Genomic DNA, 16838 nt, shown 5'->3' on the forward strand with positions numbered 1-16838 from the left:
TGCTTAATTATTCTGTTGATAGGACTGAAATATTCCGAGTGATAGTACCGTGCTTTAGGCGCCAAGGGAGGCAACACAAAAGCCCAGTCCGTTTGTGCTCGCTGCCCAACTTGCAGGAATCAAAGCGTTACCGTCGATTATAAACGCCGTTATCACCCTTGCCGTTATTAGCGTTGCAAATACTTGCTCGTACGGCTCAACACGCACCTTGCAAGCCTTGGCATCCACAGGCAATGGGCCCAAGGCTTTTGCGTATGTTGACAGCAAGGGACGGCCGGTGTGGTGTGTTCTTCTGCAGATAGCATTTGGTACGCTTGCGTTTATAGGTGAAGTGGCAGCAGGTGAAACTATCTTTGCATGGTTAATGGCACTAAGCGGGCTTTCGACTCTATTTATCACAGCGACTATTTGCTTCTGCCACATTAGGTTCAGGCAAGCGTGGAAGCTACAGGGACGCAATGAGGAAGATATTCCCTACCGCTCACCCCTTGGAGTTGCTGGAAGTGTGGTTGGGTTTGGCTTAGCCGCAATCGCCATCATTGCGACCTTTTACCTTGCAATATTTGTGAGTGTGTTTCTTTTTTTTTTCTTCACCTCACATCCTTTTTCTGGCTAATGCGTATCCGATTAGCCGATCAACCCGAAATCGAGAGTCGAATCCTTCTTCCAAACGTGCATGGCCGCTCCAATCGCTATGTGCGTCACAGTTTGCTATAAAATCTACACTAGAGATTGGAGTTTGGGTGTCGATTTACGGCATGTCGATCTTGATAAGGGTAGGCGCATGGACACTTTTCCTGATCCGGCGGATAGTCCTGAGATATTGGAGAAAAGGAGCTCATCCATGATGAGAAAGATGTTTGCAATATTATTCTAGAGCCTAATTTTATGAAGGTCTTCTTGCTTTTTTTATCGTTGTCGTTCGGGACCACAGTCGATGTTTCATTGCCGAGAAATAAGGTTGATCCCGAACTTTTAACCGTTCTGCCGAAATACCGAAGTGACCGCAGCATTTCCCATATTCAACTTTTTTCCTTTTTACAGAAGCTCCGGAGGGAGTTAACGTACTGGCGTAGCGACGCACGCAGTGTTGGAAGGATAAGTCACAATCACAGCTCGAAAAGCTCTAAACCTCGACAAAAGGGGAATATCCCGAACATTTTTTCTTTCCTCACTGACGTGTTTGAAGATTAGTTATGCGAGGAGCAAGGCAGGGTTCTTTATGTTCTTTTCTCCGGATCAGGTGCGTGCTGGCCCGCTAGAGAGCTCCGTGAGGGCTGATCGTGGGCGATGTCATTCGAGAGCTGCATTTCTACCGAAGTTTCACTTTCCTCACCCGGCTCTTTCGGCCGCTCCAGGCCCCTATCCTTCACAAATATGCATCCTATAAACCCAAGACCAATCAGCGGTACTTGCAATATAAAGACTGTGCGACTAGCTTTCATATACGCATCGATAATAGCGTCTGCGTCCTTAGGTGGAAGGTTTTCTGGAAGAGAATACGTGGAATGGCTCAGGTATCTGTAATGAGGAGGTAAGTTTGCCTTGAGACTGTGCTGGAGCGCTGCAGCCGAAATTGCTAGTCCGCAGGCACCACCAAGGCAGCGATAGAAATTGCGGTTAGAGATCACAACTGCACGGAAGGACTTGGTGCAATGGGCCTGGATGGCTATGAGACTGGGTTGAAACACGAATCCCACCCCGATACCAATAATTGACAGAATGACAACGATAACCCATTCTTGAGTCGTACGGTTAAAGGTGATAGTTAGACCAGCACCTCTGAGAAGGAATGTTAGCTTTGGTTATAATGGGATGCTAAAGCCTCAGCTGTTCACACTTACAATGTCCACAGGCCGAAACCGGCCCAGATGACGTCTCCGTACCGTTCTAACTTTGTGATATAGTGACCGGATACAATCGAACCCACCGTCTGCCCAGCAACAACGGGAATTGTGTAGGTTGCGGATTTCATTGGACTCCAGCGTCGGGCATTCTGGTAGTATATCGGAAGATAATAGAGGTACGCCTGGTACACGGCACCGATTGTAAAAGTTTGAAATAAGATAACCACCACAACAGCGTTTTTGTATATCCGCACTGTGCGAAACGGAAACGTGAACAATTTGACATATCAGCAAAGCAAACGATCAAATCGAGGTGGGAGGGCAAAATAGCTAGGTAAGCTCAGTCGATTCAGGGTCTTGGGGGTTCGCGTACTTGGCATCATGGGGAGCGCGGCAATTTTCATTTCCACAAAGACAAATATGAGAACTGCACAGGATCCGAGGACCAGCATGCTGATAACCATCGGTGAATCCCACAGGAAGTATGACCCGCCGCCGGAAATTGGTATCAAAAGGAGGATTATCCCAGCCGCAGAAGAAATAACACCACCAAAATCTACCCGTTGTAGATTCTCCCGTAGACCATCAGGGCGCATGTTCGAAGGTACGAGCCAGAAGGAAACAATTCCACAGCACACCACAAGGGGGGCGAGGAGGTAGAAGAAACCTCTCCATGTCGACTTCTGCACAAACGCTGCTGCGATAAAAAGCCCGACGATATTACCGATACCCACAAACGAGCCCAAAATACCTTGATACTTGCCACGGTCCCGTAAAGTCACGATATCAGAAACGATAATCATGTTCAAAGACACAACTCCGCCTGAAGACACGCCCGCTAGAGCTCGAAAAAAATATAACATCGGGGGGTTCTGGGCCACGCCACAACCAATATCAGAAATACACAGAAGGACAAGTGAAAAAAGCAACACCACTTTGCGGCCGAATATGTCGGAGAGCCTCCCATACAAAACAGAGCAGACTGTATTCCCGATCAAATTTGACGTGCCGGCCCAAGATATGGTATTTTCTCCATGTAAGTCCTTTCCGATTGTCGGTAGAGTGACGCCAATGCCATTCTGATCAATGAAGCAGATCATCAGAGAGAACGATAAAGCGGCAAAGACTATTAGCACCTGGGTTCGAGGTAGAAGGTCTGTCTGGTCGTGAAGGGCCTTTTCAGCCTCTTGTTGGCGTCTCATAATGATGCTTGGAGGGCCCTAACGTCGTGAGGAGTAAAACAGTATTCTGATTCATAGGAACGGGCGTGGAAGAATGGAATCAAATCAGAAATCTGTGTCAAAATGAGGTACATCACAGAAAAGATGACACAACCAGACAGCCGTCTGGAGAGAAAGAAAGAAAGCAAGAAATATACGACCTGCTGAAAGACTGGATTCAATGGCCAGAAACTCGATGCCGATATAGCCAGAGCGTCTATGAAAAATCCCGCGTTCCATTTGTGCTCACGGCCTATTGGCTAAGGTTCCATGGCTTCCCCATAACGATAGGTTAAACAACCCAAGTACAGGCGTCCTCTCTTGCTCGTTAGAATCGCAAAGTTGTTGGCACTGTTACCCACGATAGTACAGGTCGGTCGTCAGGTTCAATGGCACCAAGGATCAAATACCGCCGTCAAGCTGATTGTTTCACTCATCTCACGATATTTTGGGCTTAATATTCAAGGCCATGCAAGTTGCGTGTTCGTGAACGGCATCGGCTCCATGGAACGGATTTTCGGTATTTCGGCTTTGAAACACAAAGTTCGCCCTCGGCTGTCACGATTCGCGCTAGTTATTTCTGCTAGAATGTAGCTAACTGTGTCATTAACGTAGGAACCAGTGATCGACCAACAGCTAGTTTTGGAACCAGGCTTGAACAGAAATAGGAGTTCAACTAAACGTGAACCCTTAAAGAATTTCAAGTTTCGTAGGGCACCATCGCTTGTTTTGTATTATTTTATTATTGCACCTGCGACTCTGCTGGTAGAATTATATGCGATGGCAAATGCTCCTGTCACAATGTCACAATAAAAAGAGTTTGGCATTAAAAAGTAATAAGATCAATTAATCTCCCATTTGTTGGGAGAATGGATGGTAGTCCGCCAGATTTCCGCAATGTTGAAGCACAAAGCACAAGTGTTAGTTAGCATTGAGTATTAGGCAAGTTCAGGTAGTTAAGATGGCTTTGGGTCACACCGTGTGCCAGAGCGAGGGAAGTCAGTAGCCAATTCAATTATATCGTGGCTAGCATCGCTTTTGCTCAAGGATATCAATCTACGAATCGTTGGCTTTACGGCGAGTCATAGAAATCTGAGTTGCCGCAACCGGCTTTTCATCCTCTGTTTGTGGCATTTCAAGGGCATTCATTTGCTCTTCAGTTGCGTTATATCTGCTGTAGAGTAGCCAGAATATGGAGCCGGCGATGGTAGATGCGACGGCTAAACCGGTATACATCCACTATCGTGACAATATTAGTCGTAAATTCAAGTTATGCAGTAGGGATAAAACAAACATACGATAAGTTTCGGATTCTTTGCAGTTGGTGATAATGCCATGCCAAGTGCTGCACCAAACGCATTGGTTAATAGAAATAATGCCATTACAAACGATTTCATCGAAAGGGGCGCCTTGGTGAAAGCATATTCGAGGCCGGTAATGCTGGCAAAGATTTCTGACAGCCCAATAAAGAGGTAGGCCGGGGTTTGTACAGCAACGTGGATACGGTTTCCCACTGTGCCATCTTCGCTTGCGGGACATTCCTTGGGAAAATCATAGCAAGGGGGAGCTTTGTAAATCAAATGTTGAACAATGGCAGCGTATGCCATAGCAAGCGAGGCTAGGAAGAAGCCCGTTGTGATACGAGTAATCGGCTTAAAGGGCAATCCTGAGAAAATTAAGGTCAATGCCAATGTTGTTAGGGTATCATGGGAATAGGTACCTATCTTCCGCAAAGACGGGTATAGAAGCCTATCGCAAATGGGAATGAATATAATTATGGTGATGGGGTCGATATTCTGCATGAGGTCGTTGGGAATCCCATGCAACTCCATAGTGCCGGCTTGGGAAATGAAATTGTTCAACATCTGTTGATAGCAGACCCAATATATCGGATAGTACCTAGATATTTAGTTAGAATCAACACAATCACGGGATCAAAACATTTTGCATCTTACACGAAAAGCTTGCATGCGACCAAAGTTCGCTTCATTTCCTCCACAAAGCGATCATCCCAGGTGATACCAACAGAACCATTTCCGTGGGCGATTTGATACGAGGGCTTCGCTGCGTCCAAGTTTCCCTTGTTTTTTATGCCCACCCAGATAACTTTAACTGCTTGGGGAACAACTGAGCCTCTCGGTGGGCGCACTACGTAGTATTTCCTGCCGATGATGATCACGGCAAAGGACACTAGGAATAAGCCTGCTGGCAGTAAATAGGCAACCCAGAAGCCAATGTGTTTTTCTAATGAGGTTGTTGCGATAGGGGAAAGAGATCCAATATTGATGCATAGATAGAACACCATATCTGCATGGTGGATTTAGCATCAAGCTCTTAGAAATGGTAGGGGTAACTTACAAACCCGCTCAATTGTCCGTGCAGGGTCTTCAATAACTCGTTCACCGGATTTGATCGTTTTAACAAAGGGTTTCTTGATTTTAATTTGCTCGGCAATTAGAGGTGAAATATTGGCTTTGATTCCCCCGGTCCCGATTCCAATGATAATCATTGCAACCACGAGCCCACCAAGCGATGCGTTGTGCAAGATCGCTACGGGTAGGGCGGTGCAAACCAGAATCGCAAGGCCGACGACGTAAATTACGGCCGATATAACCATCGTGTTATATTTCCCCAGATATTGGTCCGCGACTATGCCACCAAAAACCGGAGTAACATAGCACCAGAACTAATCATGTCACGGTGATAAGTAAAATGTACTAGAGGAGAATTTCATATATATCTACCTGGAAAAAACTTGTTAATCCACTCGCGGCGGATTGCCCAAGTCCTTGTAACAGGCCATTAGTAAATAAGCCCAATCCTTTATAGAATGCGCCGTACCTAATGCGCCTGGAGTTGGACTACCGGGCTTGTACGGGTTCTCAACATAGTTCTAGGAGTGCTGGTTAGCTGCGTTGGTCGACGGGTTTAGGGAAAGGTCATGCGGTCGTTACCTGAAAAGGGCCAGTGACTCCATAGTACGCAAATCTTTCACACAGCTCAACTACAGCAACCAGGAAAGCAGACCATGGCAAGGGGCCGGCGACCTTCCTAAGGGTATTCAGCTCATCTTCGGTGGGCTCATTCACATTTCCATCTTCAAGGTCGTTTGACAGGGATTCAATAGGAGGCTCAATAGGCGGTAATTTGGGCTCAATTCCATTGGCACTATCCGAAGGATCGATTTCCCGTTGTGCAACCTCCATCTTTGGGATCCTTCGCTAATTGTCAATTATGAACTTGTGAAGAATGGAGGATAGTACTCACTCCTCGATGGACACTGGCCTCGCAGACATTGCAGCGAGACAAATATTTGAATAAGTGTTCAGTAGCGGAATTTCACAGCAGCGACGGTAGAGCAGAAGGGTTCCTGAGAGGGGAGAAAAGGAAGAGTCCCTATTTGAAAAGGAAGCCGGAGCACGCGGGGTATAAGAACCAGTTTTGAAAATATGGACGTTGACGTTGTAGCAGTCTCAATAAAGTTAAAATAAGCTCCCATCTCGAATTTCTAGATGGTCCATGAATGGGGATTCCTATCAGTAAAGTTCAGCGCATTATTCGTAATGTGTCATCGACCGCATTCCAGTGTGACGGTTGAGTCCAGCCGATGAGACAGACGTCAGGATCCGTAAAGAAGTACCAGGTATACATTAAAAAAAGTGTTGCCGTGTGGAGCATAGCAATGGCTCCTTTGCCTTGGAGGGCATCAGGTAGATCACGCTCTGCAATTCTTTGTAGCAAGTCCTTGTAAATCGGATGCCAATCTACATACATACCAGCTGTGGTATGTGAATCGGAACCGCAGGAAGCTTCTTTCGTGCTCTATACAGCTTGCTCAGAGTATAATAATAATTTAGTGGAACTAATAAAAAGCTCCCAGCTATCATGGTTTTTCGGCATCCCAATGGAATGCAACGTTGTAAAGTCATTCCACGGTAGAGAAGTAGTCCTCTTCCCGCCACAAACAGATATATTGCAGCCATTAGCAGCAATATTAAAATAAAATCATAGCTTTAAGCCTCGCTCCACCCAAAGAATCTCAGGTATCTGGTAGTGTTTTTGAATAAAGCCCAGCAATCAAAAAGATGGGCATCCTCCCTTGACATCCGCTGGAGCGATGAAGGAGGTGGTTTTAAGCTTGCTTGAGTAAACAGCGCTAAGACGGAGCTAAGCCTGTTTGGCTCTAGCTTCCCTAGGCGCAAATCGCTGGAGTTGATCCTGGTGGTTTTTGGCCTGCAAATTGCGACGCAAATCGAATGGAAGCAGTTTAGAGTCTGTTGCCCCAGGGAATTTCTATTGTTCTTGTACTTTAAGCGGAGATCACCACTGCCGATTTGATTTGTTGATCTCAAACAGCGTGCCATGGACCTGCACACCCTCCTTGACCAAGCGGACGAAGGTGAGTAGTGCTCCGAACTGAAGCAAAATTAGGAGTCATCTAAACATATCTAACCCATTTCCCCGGATTTAGACGCCCTTCACAAATCCCGCCTATTAAACGTAGAGGAGAAACCCTTCAAACGAATCACGAAGCGCCTGCTTACTCCAAGCTCCCTTGTTTCCTCACCCACTTTGTTTCCGCCCACCCCCCCTCCAGATTCTACATCATCGGACGGCGATGCGTTAGCGCGACATGAAGCGGAACGGCAGAAGCTCCTTGAAGACTGGCGGCAATTCCAGGAGGACATCACTTTGGATTTTGCGGCGTTTGAGAGTAGCATCGCAAGAATCCAGTTTCTCCTATCGAGCAATGCTAAAGAACGGGAACGCTATGCCGCTGAAAAGCTTAGAATATTAGCAGCCGCCCAGGAGGTGAAGGAGAAGACAGGTGACTTGAGAAAACAATTAGAAGAGGCGCAAAAGACTCTCGCGCTGCGGAAAAGTTATGACGAGCTAGCGGAGAAGATTACATCAAACAGACTTCTACGCCCCCGTGAGGATCAAGAAGCGAACCTGGAGAAGCTGCACGCCGAGATAGCAAAGTTGGAAACGGAGAGCGGCGAGTATGCCCAGACGTGGGCCGAGCGGAGAGAACAGTTTGGTAGAATAGTCGAGGAAGGGATGAATCTACGCCGCTTGATCAGAGACGAAAAGGAAGAGGTAGAAAGACGCGAAGGGATGGAGGAAGGCGAGGAAGGCGATGAGGCAGATACAGTTTCGAGGGGGAAAGCAAGCCTTGTCGGTACACCGCGACCGGATCAGGATGCTATGACTCCGTCACAGTCTATGGAGGATGTGGCTTCGACGTCAGGCAAACTCCAGGTGGAAAAACCAAGGAGACCCGCAACGCCAGGAGTTACTCCACTCCGTCAAACGGTGGCGGCCGGCGATGTCAAAGAGCCCGAGGATGAAAATATGGCGGATGAAGGGGAAGTCGGAGCTGATGATGCTTCCCGTGGAATAACCTCAGCGAGCGACGCTCGGTCTCCATCGAAAACGGCGGATGAACTGGAAGAAGGGGAAGAGCCATCTGGTGAGAAACTCGAGGATAGAATGGATACTACATAGTTGGGTGACTTGTATTAAGGATACATTTGTCACAAACGAAAGGAGGCCCATTTTCTCGTGGGACATTCTGGGTCTCTTGACGGCATTTACGGACTAAAATACTTTTGAGCCACACCCAAGTTCGAGCCTTGGTGGTCGGGTCCACGGAACTGCATCGCATAGAGTGGGAGGCGTCGGTAAAATAACCTTGGTCACATTCTTTGTCTTAGAGTCTACTAAACAGAACGGGCATGGGCTTGGTTGTGATTCCGGTATCAATCCTTGGCCTCAAGCTGAGATTTCTCTGTCGAGTAAAACCAGGAGCATGAAGGAGGTATAAACGCCCGGTTTTGCTTTGCAATCGTTTGGAAAGTAAGGTATCCATGCTGTGATGGAAGGGAATCTTCAAGCATAACACATAAACAACCATTCAAATCTTAAAAATGTCCCGTACAATAAGCGCAACCTGATGTGTAATGATCTCAGGCTCCACTAGCCAGGGCTGGAATCGCATTCTTCGCATTGGCAATGGCGATTTCCGCTTCTTTAATCGCTGCCGAGTTAATATCATTCTCCTTTGCCTGTTCTGCACGCTGTTTGTAGATTAGCTAGTCAATATCAAGATCAACCAGCATTTGATAATGCGATCAATAACTTACAACTAACTCTTCCAGCTTCTGCATAGCACCTCTAGTAACCTTTGGCATCGTCTCCAGAACTCTCTCGGTCTCCGCGCAAGCCATACGCTGGTTGGATGATGAGAGCATCAGCAAAAACGGCGGTCAATAGCTTCTCGCCGGAACATATGTAGTTACCTCTTGCTTCAGCATCCAGATCTCGTTCCCTTCCTCTTCAGCGTTCTCCCCAAGCGACTTGATCCGCTCTTCAGTCTTTATGATTCGTCGCTTCTGGTCCGCCAGCTCGACGTGATAAGATGCCTCTTCTTTTACGAGACGGTCTAGCGTCTTGATCGCCTTGCGGATAGGATCAAGGCCCGCGGCCGGGGTACGATTGATGGTGGACATTTTGTTTTGGGGGTGGTGGGATTGAGGTGGTGAGTTGGGAGCTTTTGCCACTGTGCGCTTGAAGTGTTGATAAGGTATTGGAGGTGTGAAAGTTATAACAAGGCAAATAGGGTGGTCTAGAGGATATTGAAGATGTTTCCTGTCTTGATGAAAGGGGAGAGTTTTTAAATTCTGTCAAGTTATGTTCTCTGAACCCAGGCCCACCAAGATGGAATACTCACTAATATCTAATCTTCTTGGATATCACGTTTAAGCATTCCTCTTTAGGAAAAGAATGCATGAAGTTATCTGAGATGGTCAATAAGTAAAAGCCATCTATCATACCCGAAATTATATTCTACGACTCCTGTCTGCAATCGCTTTTTCAACTAGGCTTGACCCCTCACTCATCCCAGGATACAGAGCCAGTCTATGCAGTTTTTACACATAGTGATTCCACCCTGTCTACTCGGGGGATCATATTAATTAATGGTATGGCTCGAAGGTGTTTGTCATTTGAGCTGCTGCGAATATTCCCCTCGCTACTGAGAATGTTCATGGTCAATAGCTGAATTCAATGGATATTGATCAGCAGCCTTGTCGCTCACTGGTTTCACGGTTCCGCAAGCCTTCAGCTTTTTAAAGTAGAAAATACCTTTGCCTAATACCACCTTCAGCTGGTGTGATGCCCCTCGATTCAGCGGGGAAGGGATACCTTGGGCCGGCTAGAAATCACGTGAGATCTTTGCAAGGGAACGCTGTCATGTGACCCTGTGTTTGAGTACATGGATCATGTGATTTCACTTTGGCCCCTGGCTGACATCATCAACTCGGATGGTGCGGGGAAGTCTATTCAACACAAATTCATATTAGAGGTTCATTATTGGAGAGCTAGATTGTCTATTCCGCATGCAAGCTCGGATTATCAGCTCCCTACTTCAACAGTAAGACACAGAGCAGGGCCACGCCGACTCTCATAAAGACCCATTTCATTCGCAATCCGCAACGCGACCTCCTTCCATTGCACACTAACCTGGACGAGCCCTGTAGGGATTTTCCCAGGGGAGTGTTCGGTTTGTGGTTCCTGCGCCCGCCATCCGAGCTTGCGATCTTGTATCTCGTCGTCATGGATGGCCTTTCCCCTGATTTTGTCCCAAAAACCAACCTTCTTCGTCTCTTGGACCACGGGAGGGGGTTCCGGTGTCCTCGGGTCGTCCGGTTCGCAAAGCCTGTGCCCGGAAGACACGAGTCGGGCTTTCATGGAGGATTCTAGCTCCGTGACGACAGCTGGTTGACGCCAGAACTCCATTGCGTACTCTTGTCCGCTCAGTCGAATGAGTTTGACGACTTCGTTGGTGGGAAACCCGACGATCTGGGGCTCTGGGATTTCGGTGTAGGCGTTACTGACGGCATCTTGGAGAGTAGACACCGTGGATGGCACGAGGATAAATGTCGTCTTGTACAATCCCGCGGCGCCTTGAGATAACAGTAACGGGTCAACGTAGGTGCTCAGGATGGCATCAATGCGCTGAGTTCGGGTGTTGGCCAGTTGGTTTGGCAGAGATAATGAAGGCTGGGGGTCCGGCACATGTTTTCTGTCGGTCTTGCTGAAGGGTTGCGATGCAACCGATTCTTCGTATGATGGAACGGGATCGTTTGATGAATAGTCCATGGCAACAAGTTCTCGTCAATCTCGCACGCCAGGCTGCAAAAGTTGAAGTCTGCCTACCCAGGATGTAAGTAAGTCGTTCTGAGTCTTGAAACACAAGGCTTTGTCAGAAAATCCCTCGGGTCGCCTTGTTCTCGGCGGTTGAGCAGCCAGGGTACTCTGAGCAGCCTTGCGATCTTTATGCAGGCGGAGAGAACCGCACGGAACGGGTGTGGGGAATGCCTCTCTCCCACCGACAGTCTCGTGATGTCACGGAAGTCGGTGCCGGCGAGACCGCAGACCGTGCTGGTTGATTGCTGGTCAGGCTCATCAGATGTGCAAACACGAAAGGCTGTGTTGCATTGTGCTTGGCCGCCAAGCCGCTTTCTGGGGGTCTGGTTCTGCGGCTCAAGCACGCTCTCGCTTGGCGTGTTGGCGCTCAGCCATCGCATGTTGGCTCCGCGGCATGGGTTTGCCGGATGCTCGAGAAACCTTCCAGAGTATTACGATGCTCCGCCTTATGGATGGGTCAGAACTCACTGATAGACTTGTGGCGAATTCTGGTCCACTCCCTCTGGAGAGTGACTTCGGAGGCTCCCGTCGTGACCCTGAACTCCCTTTGTTTACACTTCAACCCGTCGCGTTTAGGGACGTGGATTGTGTCAATTGGGTGGTGGTTTCACGTCTCGGACCCTCGCCAGACATCCTTGCTACCCCCCAAGTCCCATGCTAACTCGTTTTGAGCTCCGCAAATTGCTCAGATGAAAGTGACTAACAATGATCACAGTGACCCAGACGAGCTCCCCAGAAGTGAAGTGACTAATAGCTTAACTTGTTAACCTAGTGGACCAGCCCCTGTCCCGTGACAGATCGGGTTCCGCCCCTCGGCGCCTTGCTCTGAAATCTGAACTCTCAGTCAACCGTTTATGCCTTGCATAATAATCAGACAACCTGCGAGGATTGAGCGCGATTCTTTACCGTGAAGCTCCTCTGGGTTTCAGCTATAAAAGGGTCAGCTTCCCCGCGATTTCTGCTTCCAAAACACCTGGATCTACAATCTCGATAGATCCTCTCCATTGCATACCTCTCGTCTGAGTTTGGATCGAACTGATCGACACAAACCGTCGCGCAACCATGTTGTCAGTTTTCCCATAAATGCTCAAGATCTCAATGGGCTCTCATATGCTGACATCGGAGTAGGTACAACGTCTCAGAACCCCATGAATACCTGGTTATTACAGGTGGTGGAATCAAAGATGTCCTCATCAAAAAGACAGCGTTTGTGCTGCCATGGCAAAAGGTTTGAAAGCTCTTACAATGGGTTGCGCTTGTGTGCCTCGTACTAAATGGCTCACAGTGCAGGAGAATTTCAATCTCTCCATTCGACTTTTCCCTCAACCTGCAAGCAATGACCATCGAGAAGCTCCAATTTGCTCTACCCGCAGTCTTCACCATTGGCCCGGATAACAATATCGAAGCCCTCAAGAAATACGCTTTACTCCTCTCCGGCGAAGCTGATGCCAGTGCCGGTAAACCGGCCACGAAACGTACAGAGGGCAACCATGTGCAGGATATTGTCAAGGGCATCATTGAAGGCGAGACTCGTGTGATTGTCTCCAGTATGACGATGGAAGAGATTTTCAAAGAGAGACAAGTCTTCAAGCAACACGTCATTGACAATGTCCAGAATGAGCTGGATCAATTTGGTCTGCGAATGCAAGTTACGCCCCCGTTCTTCCTATTCCACTGGGCGACGCTAATCCGTATCCCATAGCTACAATGCCAACGTCAAAGAACTCCAGGATGCGCCCGGAAGCGAGTACTTTTCTTATCTCAGCAGGAAAGCGCACGAAGGCGCTCTCAATCAGGCAAAGATTGATGTCGCTGAAGCTCGAATGAGGGGTGAGATTGGGGAAGCTGAGAAGAGGGGCAAGACCAAACAAGAAATTTCCAAGATCGATGCAGAGACCGCAGTCTTGGAGACTAAACGTCGAAGCGAGAAGGCCCAGGCAGATGCGCAGCTCACCAACCGTCAAACCGAGCTCGACATGGACATTCGATTGAAGAAGATCGCCGCACAACGCCAGTCTGAAATGAAGGATGCCGAGCTGCAAAAGCAAGTTGAGACAAAGCGCGCAGAGACCGAACTCGAGCGACTCCGAGCAACACAAGTCACCAAGAGCAAGGTTGCAAAGGAATCAGCCCAGCAAGACGCTGATGCTAGCTTCTATTCCGAGACAAAAGATGCGGATGCGAAGCTCTACAAGAATAAAATGGAGGCTGATGCCCAATGTAAGTTGCGCTTTGTATTCGGAGCTTGCGACAATATGCTCCCAATGCTAACCCACTCGTAGTTTACCGTGAAACGAAGGCGGCAGAAGCAGCATTCGTCGCCAAGAAAAAGGAAGCAGAGGGTATGGTGGAGATGGCCAAGGCCTATGGTGAAATGGCCAACGCCTTTGGCGGACCACAAGGCCTCCTGCAGTATATGATGATTCAAAACAACACATACGTCAAACTCGCAAACGCAAACGCGGGTGCTATACATGGCATGGAACCAAAGATTACCGTCTGGAATACCGGTAAGCCACATCCGTTTCCTCAAAGATCTGCACCCATAAATTCTAACCGCGTTGATAGGTGCCGGCGACGGTTCGCAAGACACTACAGCTCCCATCCGAAACATCATGCAAAGCTTGCCGCCGCTCTTTTCCACCATCCATGAACAAACCGGCATTGCGCCGCCCAACTGGTTGGTTCAGATGCCAAATCAACAGCAGCAAGCAGCCTCGAATGGAGCCCCCAACAATGTCAAGACCAAGCCTCAACCGGCGAACTAAACCCGAAGATTATTTAGTTAATCGTCCTCTCCTTGCTATTTTCTTCAGTTTTCATGATTTTTCCTATTTAGTTTCAGATACCCCTTTCTTGTCATACTGTGCTTATCTTTCCGTTTCCTTTGTTTCTCAGTTATCGCCCCTTTTATACGATGGGAAATTAATTTGTTGTATGATATAGATGGGGGCTCAGATCAAAGCTAATACAATATACTGATTCAACATGACTTCCAATTCGAGTCCTGAGAAGCCAGCTCGGGAACCTTTATCCGTTCGGAAGATAGCTAGTCCGCACATGGACCCCGGCCCATCTTTGACTCCTAGTATCCTATCTCTATGTAATAACTCACAAGCTGGCAACCTCACCGCCGCCTCAGCATTGATCGTACATGGTACATCAAATATTTCGCGGCGTCGTTGAGGAAGCATAGGGCTTGCAATATGTAAGCCTCTACACTAACCCTGGCTTGTCATCATACAAGTTCGCGGTGTGCAACTGAAATTGGACTTTTTGCCGGAAGTTTTGAATTTTATTACTGGCATTATACAATAGAGGTGAGTCTGCAGTCACCGATGCTCTAGTTGAAGCTCACTTTGCATTAGGGCTACTATCAACCGTCGAACTTCGAGCTGGCGGCTATTTAAACTTGACTATACCTAACTATCCCTTTCCCATACGGAAAAACGATCAAGTATAGCGCTTAACATAAAAGCGCCTGCTTATGATTATAACTTGTCATAACGCATATATTTTTGATATGCACTGCTGATTTATATTGATTTGAAAATGCAGCTTGCTTTAAGAGGTGAATATACTCTCACTTCACCACAAAAAGAGCTCAATATCAGTCAATATCAGTGAGGCTTTTGTGCAATTTCCTATATTGACTATTATACCCTAATTTATCTTCGTATATTACTCTACCATGAAGAAGGGTTCTGATGCCTTCTTGATTCAAACTGAGATACTTGTCAAGAATCAAATAAGCAACAAATGTCACTTGATGACCCTCATTCCTACCTTCCCCCTTTCAGGTTGCAGATGTTGTACACATCTGTAGCTCAGGCAAAGAGAGTATACAAGAGATTTCCCAGCACACAAGAGAATTGTTTAACCAACCTATTCCAACTACTCGACTCTGAGACTGCTCTCCCCCTTTAGCTCTCCTTTCTCGTTTTAAGCATCTCACCACTCGGTTCACCCTCTATCTCATTAGCATCAATTGACGAATCGGAAACGAAAACAGCCCTTGTGCAATTCTTAAAATTCCTCGATGACTTCGGGCAGCGGTCTTGATCTCGGCCTCACTTTGACCGTATGTGGAGGCAATTGTAACCAAGAGTGCCCATGGTTATTCTGCCAGAGCCGCAATGGTGATCCGTTTCCAGGACCTTCTTTTGCGGGACCCGACCGACAATGGGGAACGCGATATTGTTTTCAACCGTGAGGACCTGGAGGACTTGGTGGAGAGTGCTTTGGAGTAGTTGAAAGGATATTGTTGGATGGCCCAATGGTTGATTATTAACTTGTGAGGACTCTTGAAGCATTTTTTAATAACGTTACTGACTTGCTTCCAGTGCACCACGTACTCTTCCAGCTAGGAAGAGAGCCATATCCAAGCAGAGAAAGAAAAGCAGGGACTAAAAAGCTCTCCGAAAAGAAGATATCAGAGCCTCAGAACCAGGCCTCAATGTTTAATTCAGTTCTCGTGGAAGCGCGCTGCGCCAATATTGCCGACATCGCCCGTTTCATGGAAGACTACCGTAGGCAAATGGACGCCCTACATAGCAACCATCCAGTGGCAGGCTATTCAACATGGCAACCCTCCCCAGTCCAGAGCTAACCCCGTCCTTGCCGGCCCTCCGCTAACGGGCAATGATAACGCCCTCGTCCCCCCCCCTCCAGCCGCCTATGGACACAACCGGAATCGCTCTTGTCCGTCGTCGTTAGCCCAGAAGTCATCCACAAGGCGCAGGGCAGGCGGCCAGTTTTATGACCCCGCATGGCAAGTGGAGGGACAAGAGAAAAAGCACGCCGCAAAGCAGGAGCATTGATTTCTTTTATAATTTTTGCAGCTGTCATTATCACTCCTTGTTAGTATGGCAGGCTAAAGAATAAAATTAAGCTCTTTTCAGGCTGCAAACTAGTTAGCTATTTCCATAGCTTGACCATCCACAGCCAGTCACTGATTACCGGTCAATTCCAGTGGACGATTCTCCGCGACGGCGATTTTTAATAAATCGCGTCAGATGTATCCTGATCGTGTGGAGAATTGCGCGCGATATGGAGGATGCTGTGCAAGACAGTGCGGTTGCTGCAGCAGACCACGGACGAAAGGCCAATATGGCGATGATAACTATGCACATTGTACAATTGCTTGTGGGTGCTGTGTTAGGGAGCGAGGTTTCCATGACCCGGGTCTCGAGTATAGAATTTTGATCAGCGACTAGCGCGTCTTCTTTTTAGATAGACTAGAGAAGATGCGGCGACAATTGATGGTGCGCAAGGGGCAGAAAAGGAAGTTGGAGAAAGGATGTGGGGACTTGGGTTGGAATACATCTTCCTAGAGAATGATAAACGATATCTCTATACGCCTTGGATGGGTCTGATTTTTAGTGCTGCCAGCTGGCTTTAATTCCCAAATCGCTAGTATAGAACATATCTCTTTAGAAGTATGGAAACACGGGGAATAAAATCAGGTGCAAACATTACCGCCCTTCTTCTCCTTAAGCAACAAGCTCGCGTTATGACAAACTAGGTGACCTTGTAGCTTTTAAACTGACGAGTCGGCACG

At 47.7% G+C, this 16838-nt stretch overlaps 9 protein-coding genes across 9 annotated transcripts in view; 4 read left to right on the plus strand and 5 right to left on the minus strand.

Moving 5' to 3' along the window:
• UREG_00833 (uncharacterized protein) overlaps nt 1–877 on the plus strand; it is a gene marked incomplete at both ends in the record, with an annotated part of 1976 nt that extends 1099 nt beyond the window's left edge. Inside the window, 4 exons of the mRNA XM_002541273.1 lie at nt 59–282; nt 427–565; nt 632–696; nt 730–877. Of these exons, the coding sequence (XP_002541319.1) occupies nt 59–282; nt 427–565; nt 632–696; nt 730–877 (576 nt within the window). The remainder of the gene's footprint in view (nt 1–58; nt 283–426; nt 566–631; nt 697–729) is intronic.
• A 343-nt stretch (nt 878–1220) lies between these two features.
• UREG_00834 (uncharacterized protein) lies at nt 1221–3049 on the minus strand (the record flags this gene model as incomplete). The annotated part of the gene is made up of 3 exons (XM_002541274.1): nt 1221–1782; nt 1845–2100; nt 2221–3049. 3 exons carry the CDS (start codon nt 3047–3049, stop codon nt 1221–1223), a joined length of 1647 nt encoding a protein of 548 aa, XP_002541320.1.
• A 1074-nt stretch (nt 3050–4123) lies between these two features.
• Nucleotides 4124–6273, minus strand: UREG_00835 (peptide transporter PTR2-A; the record flags this gene model as incomplete). Its single annotated transcript, XM_002541275.1, has 7 exons — nt 4124–4306; nt 4366–4966; nt 5023–5374; nt 5426–5753; nt 5812–5855; nt 5909–5960; nt 6022–6273. 7 exons carry the CDS (start codon nt 6271–6273, stop codon nt 4124–4126), a joined length of 1812 nt encoding a protein of 603 aa, XP_002541321.1.
• A 1156-nt stretch (nt 6274–7429) lies between these two features.
• UREG_00836 (uncharacterized protein) lies at nt 7430–8575 on the plus strand (the record flags this gene model as incomplete). The annotated part of the gene is made up of 2 exons (XM_002541276.1): nt 7430–7466; nt 7539–8575. 2 exons carry the CDS (start codon nt 7430–7432, stop codon nt 8573–8575), a joined length of 1074 nt encoding a protein of 357 aa, XP_002541322.1.
• A 626-nt stretch (nt 8576–9201) lies between these two features.
• UREG_00837 (uncharacterized protein) lies at nt 9202–9579 on the minus strand (the record flags this gene model as incomplete). Its single annotated transcript, XM_002541277.1, has 2 exons — nt 9202–9300; nt 9370–9579. 2 exons carry the CDS (start codon nt 9577–9579, stop codon nt 9202–9204), a joined length of 309 nt encoding a protein of 102 aa, XP_002541323.1.
• Nucleotides 9580–10483: 904 nt separating this feature from the next.
• On the minus strand, nt 10484–11230 carry UREG_00838 (uncharacterized protein; the record flags this gene model as incomplete). The annotated part of the gene is made up of 1 exon (XM_002541278.1): nt 10484–11230. The coding sequence occupies one exon, from the start codon at nt 11228–11230 to the stop codon at nt 10484–10486; it is 747 nt and encodes a 248-aa protein (XP_002541324.1).
• A 1384-nt stretch (nt 11231–12614) lies between these two features.
• Nucleotides 12615–14046, plus strand: UREG_00839 (uncharacterized protein; the record flags this gene model as incomplete). The annotated part of the gene is made up of 4 exons (XM_002541279.1): nt 12615–12937; nt 12981–13498; nt 13561–13788; nt 13847–14046. 4 exons carry the CDS (start codon nt 12615–12617, stop codon nt 14044–14046), a joined length of 1269 nt encoding a protein of 422 aa, XP_002541325.1.
• A 1368-nt stretch (nt 14047–15414) lies between these two features.
• Nucleotides 15415–16098, plus strand: UREG_00840 (uncharacterized protein; the record flags this gene model as incomplete). The annotated part of the gene is made up of 3 exons (XM_002541280.1): nt 15415–15487; nt 15622–15807; nt 15833–16098. 3 exons carry the CDS (start codon nt 15415–15417, stop codon nt 16096–16098), a joined length of 525 nt encoding a protein of 174 aa, XP_002541326.1.
• A 641-nt stretch (nt 16099–16739) lies between these two features.
• The window catches only part of UREG_00841 (uncharacterized protein), a gene marked incomplete at both ends in the record, with an annotated part of 1935 nt that continues 1836 nt past the window's right edge, over nt 16740–16838 (minus strand). The window contains one exon of the mRNA XM_002541281.1: nt 16740–16798. Coding sequence (XP_002541327.1) covers nt 16740–16798 — 59 coding nt within the window. The remainder of the gene's footprint in view (nt 16799–16838) is intronic.

This window comes from Uncinocarpus reesii, genomic scaffold, assembly GCF_000003515.1.
Source record: "Uncinocarpus reesii 1704 scaffold_1 genomic scaffold, whole genome shotgun sequence".
Classification (NCBI taxonomy): Eukaryota; Fungi; Ascomycota; class Eurotiomycetes; order Onygenales; family Onygenaceae; genus Uncinocarpus; species Uncinocarpus reesii.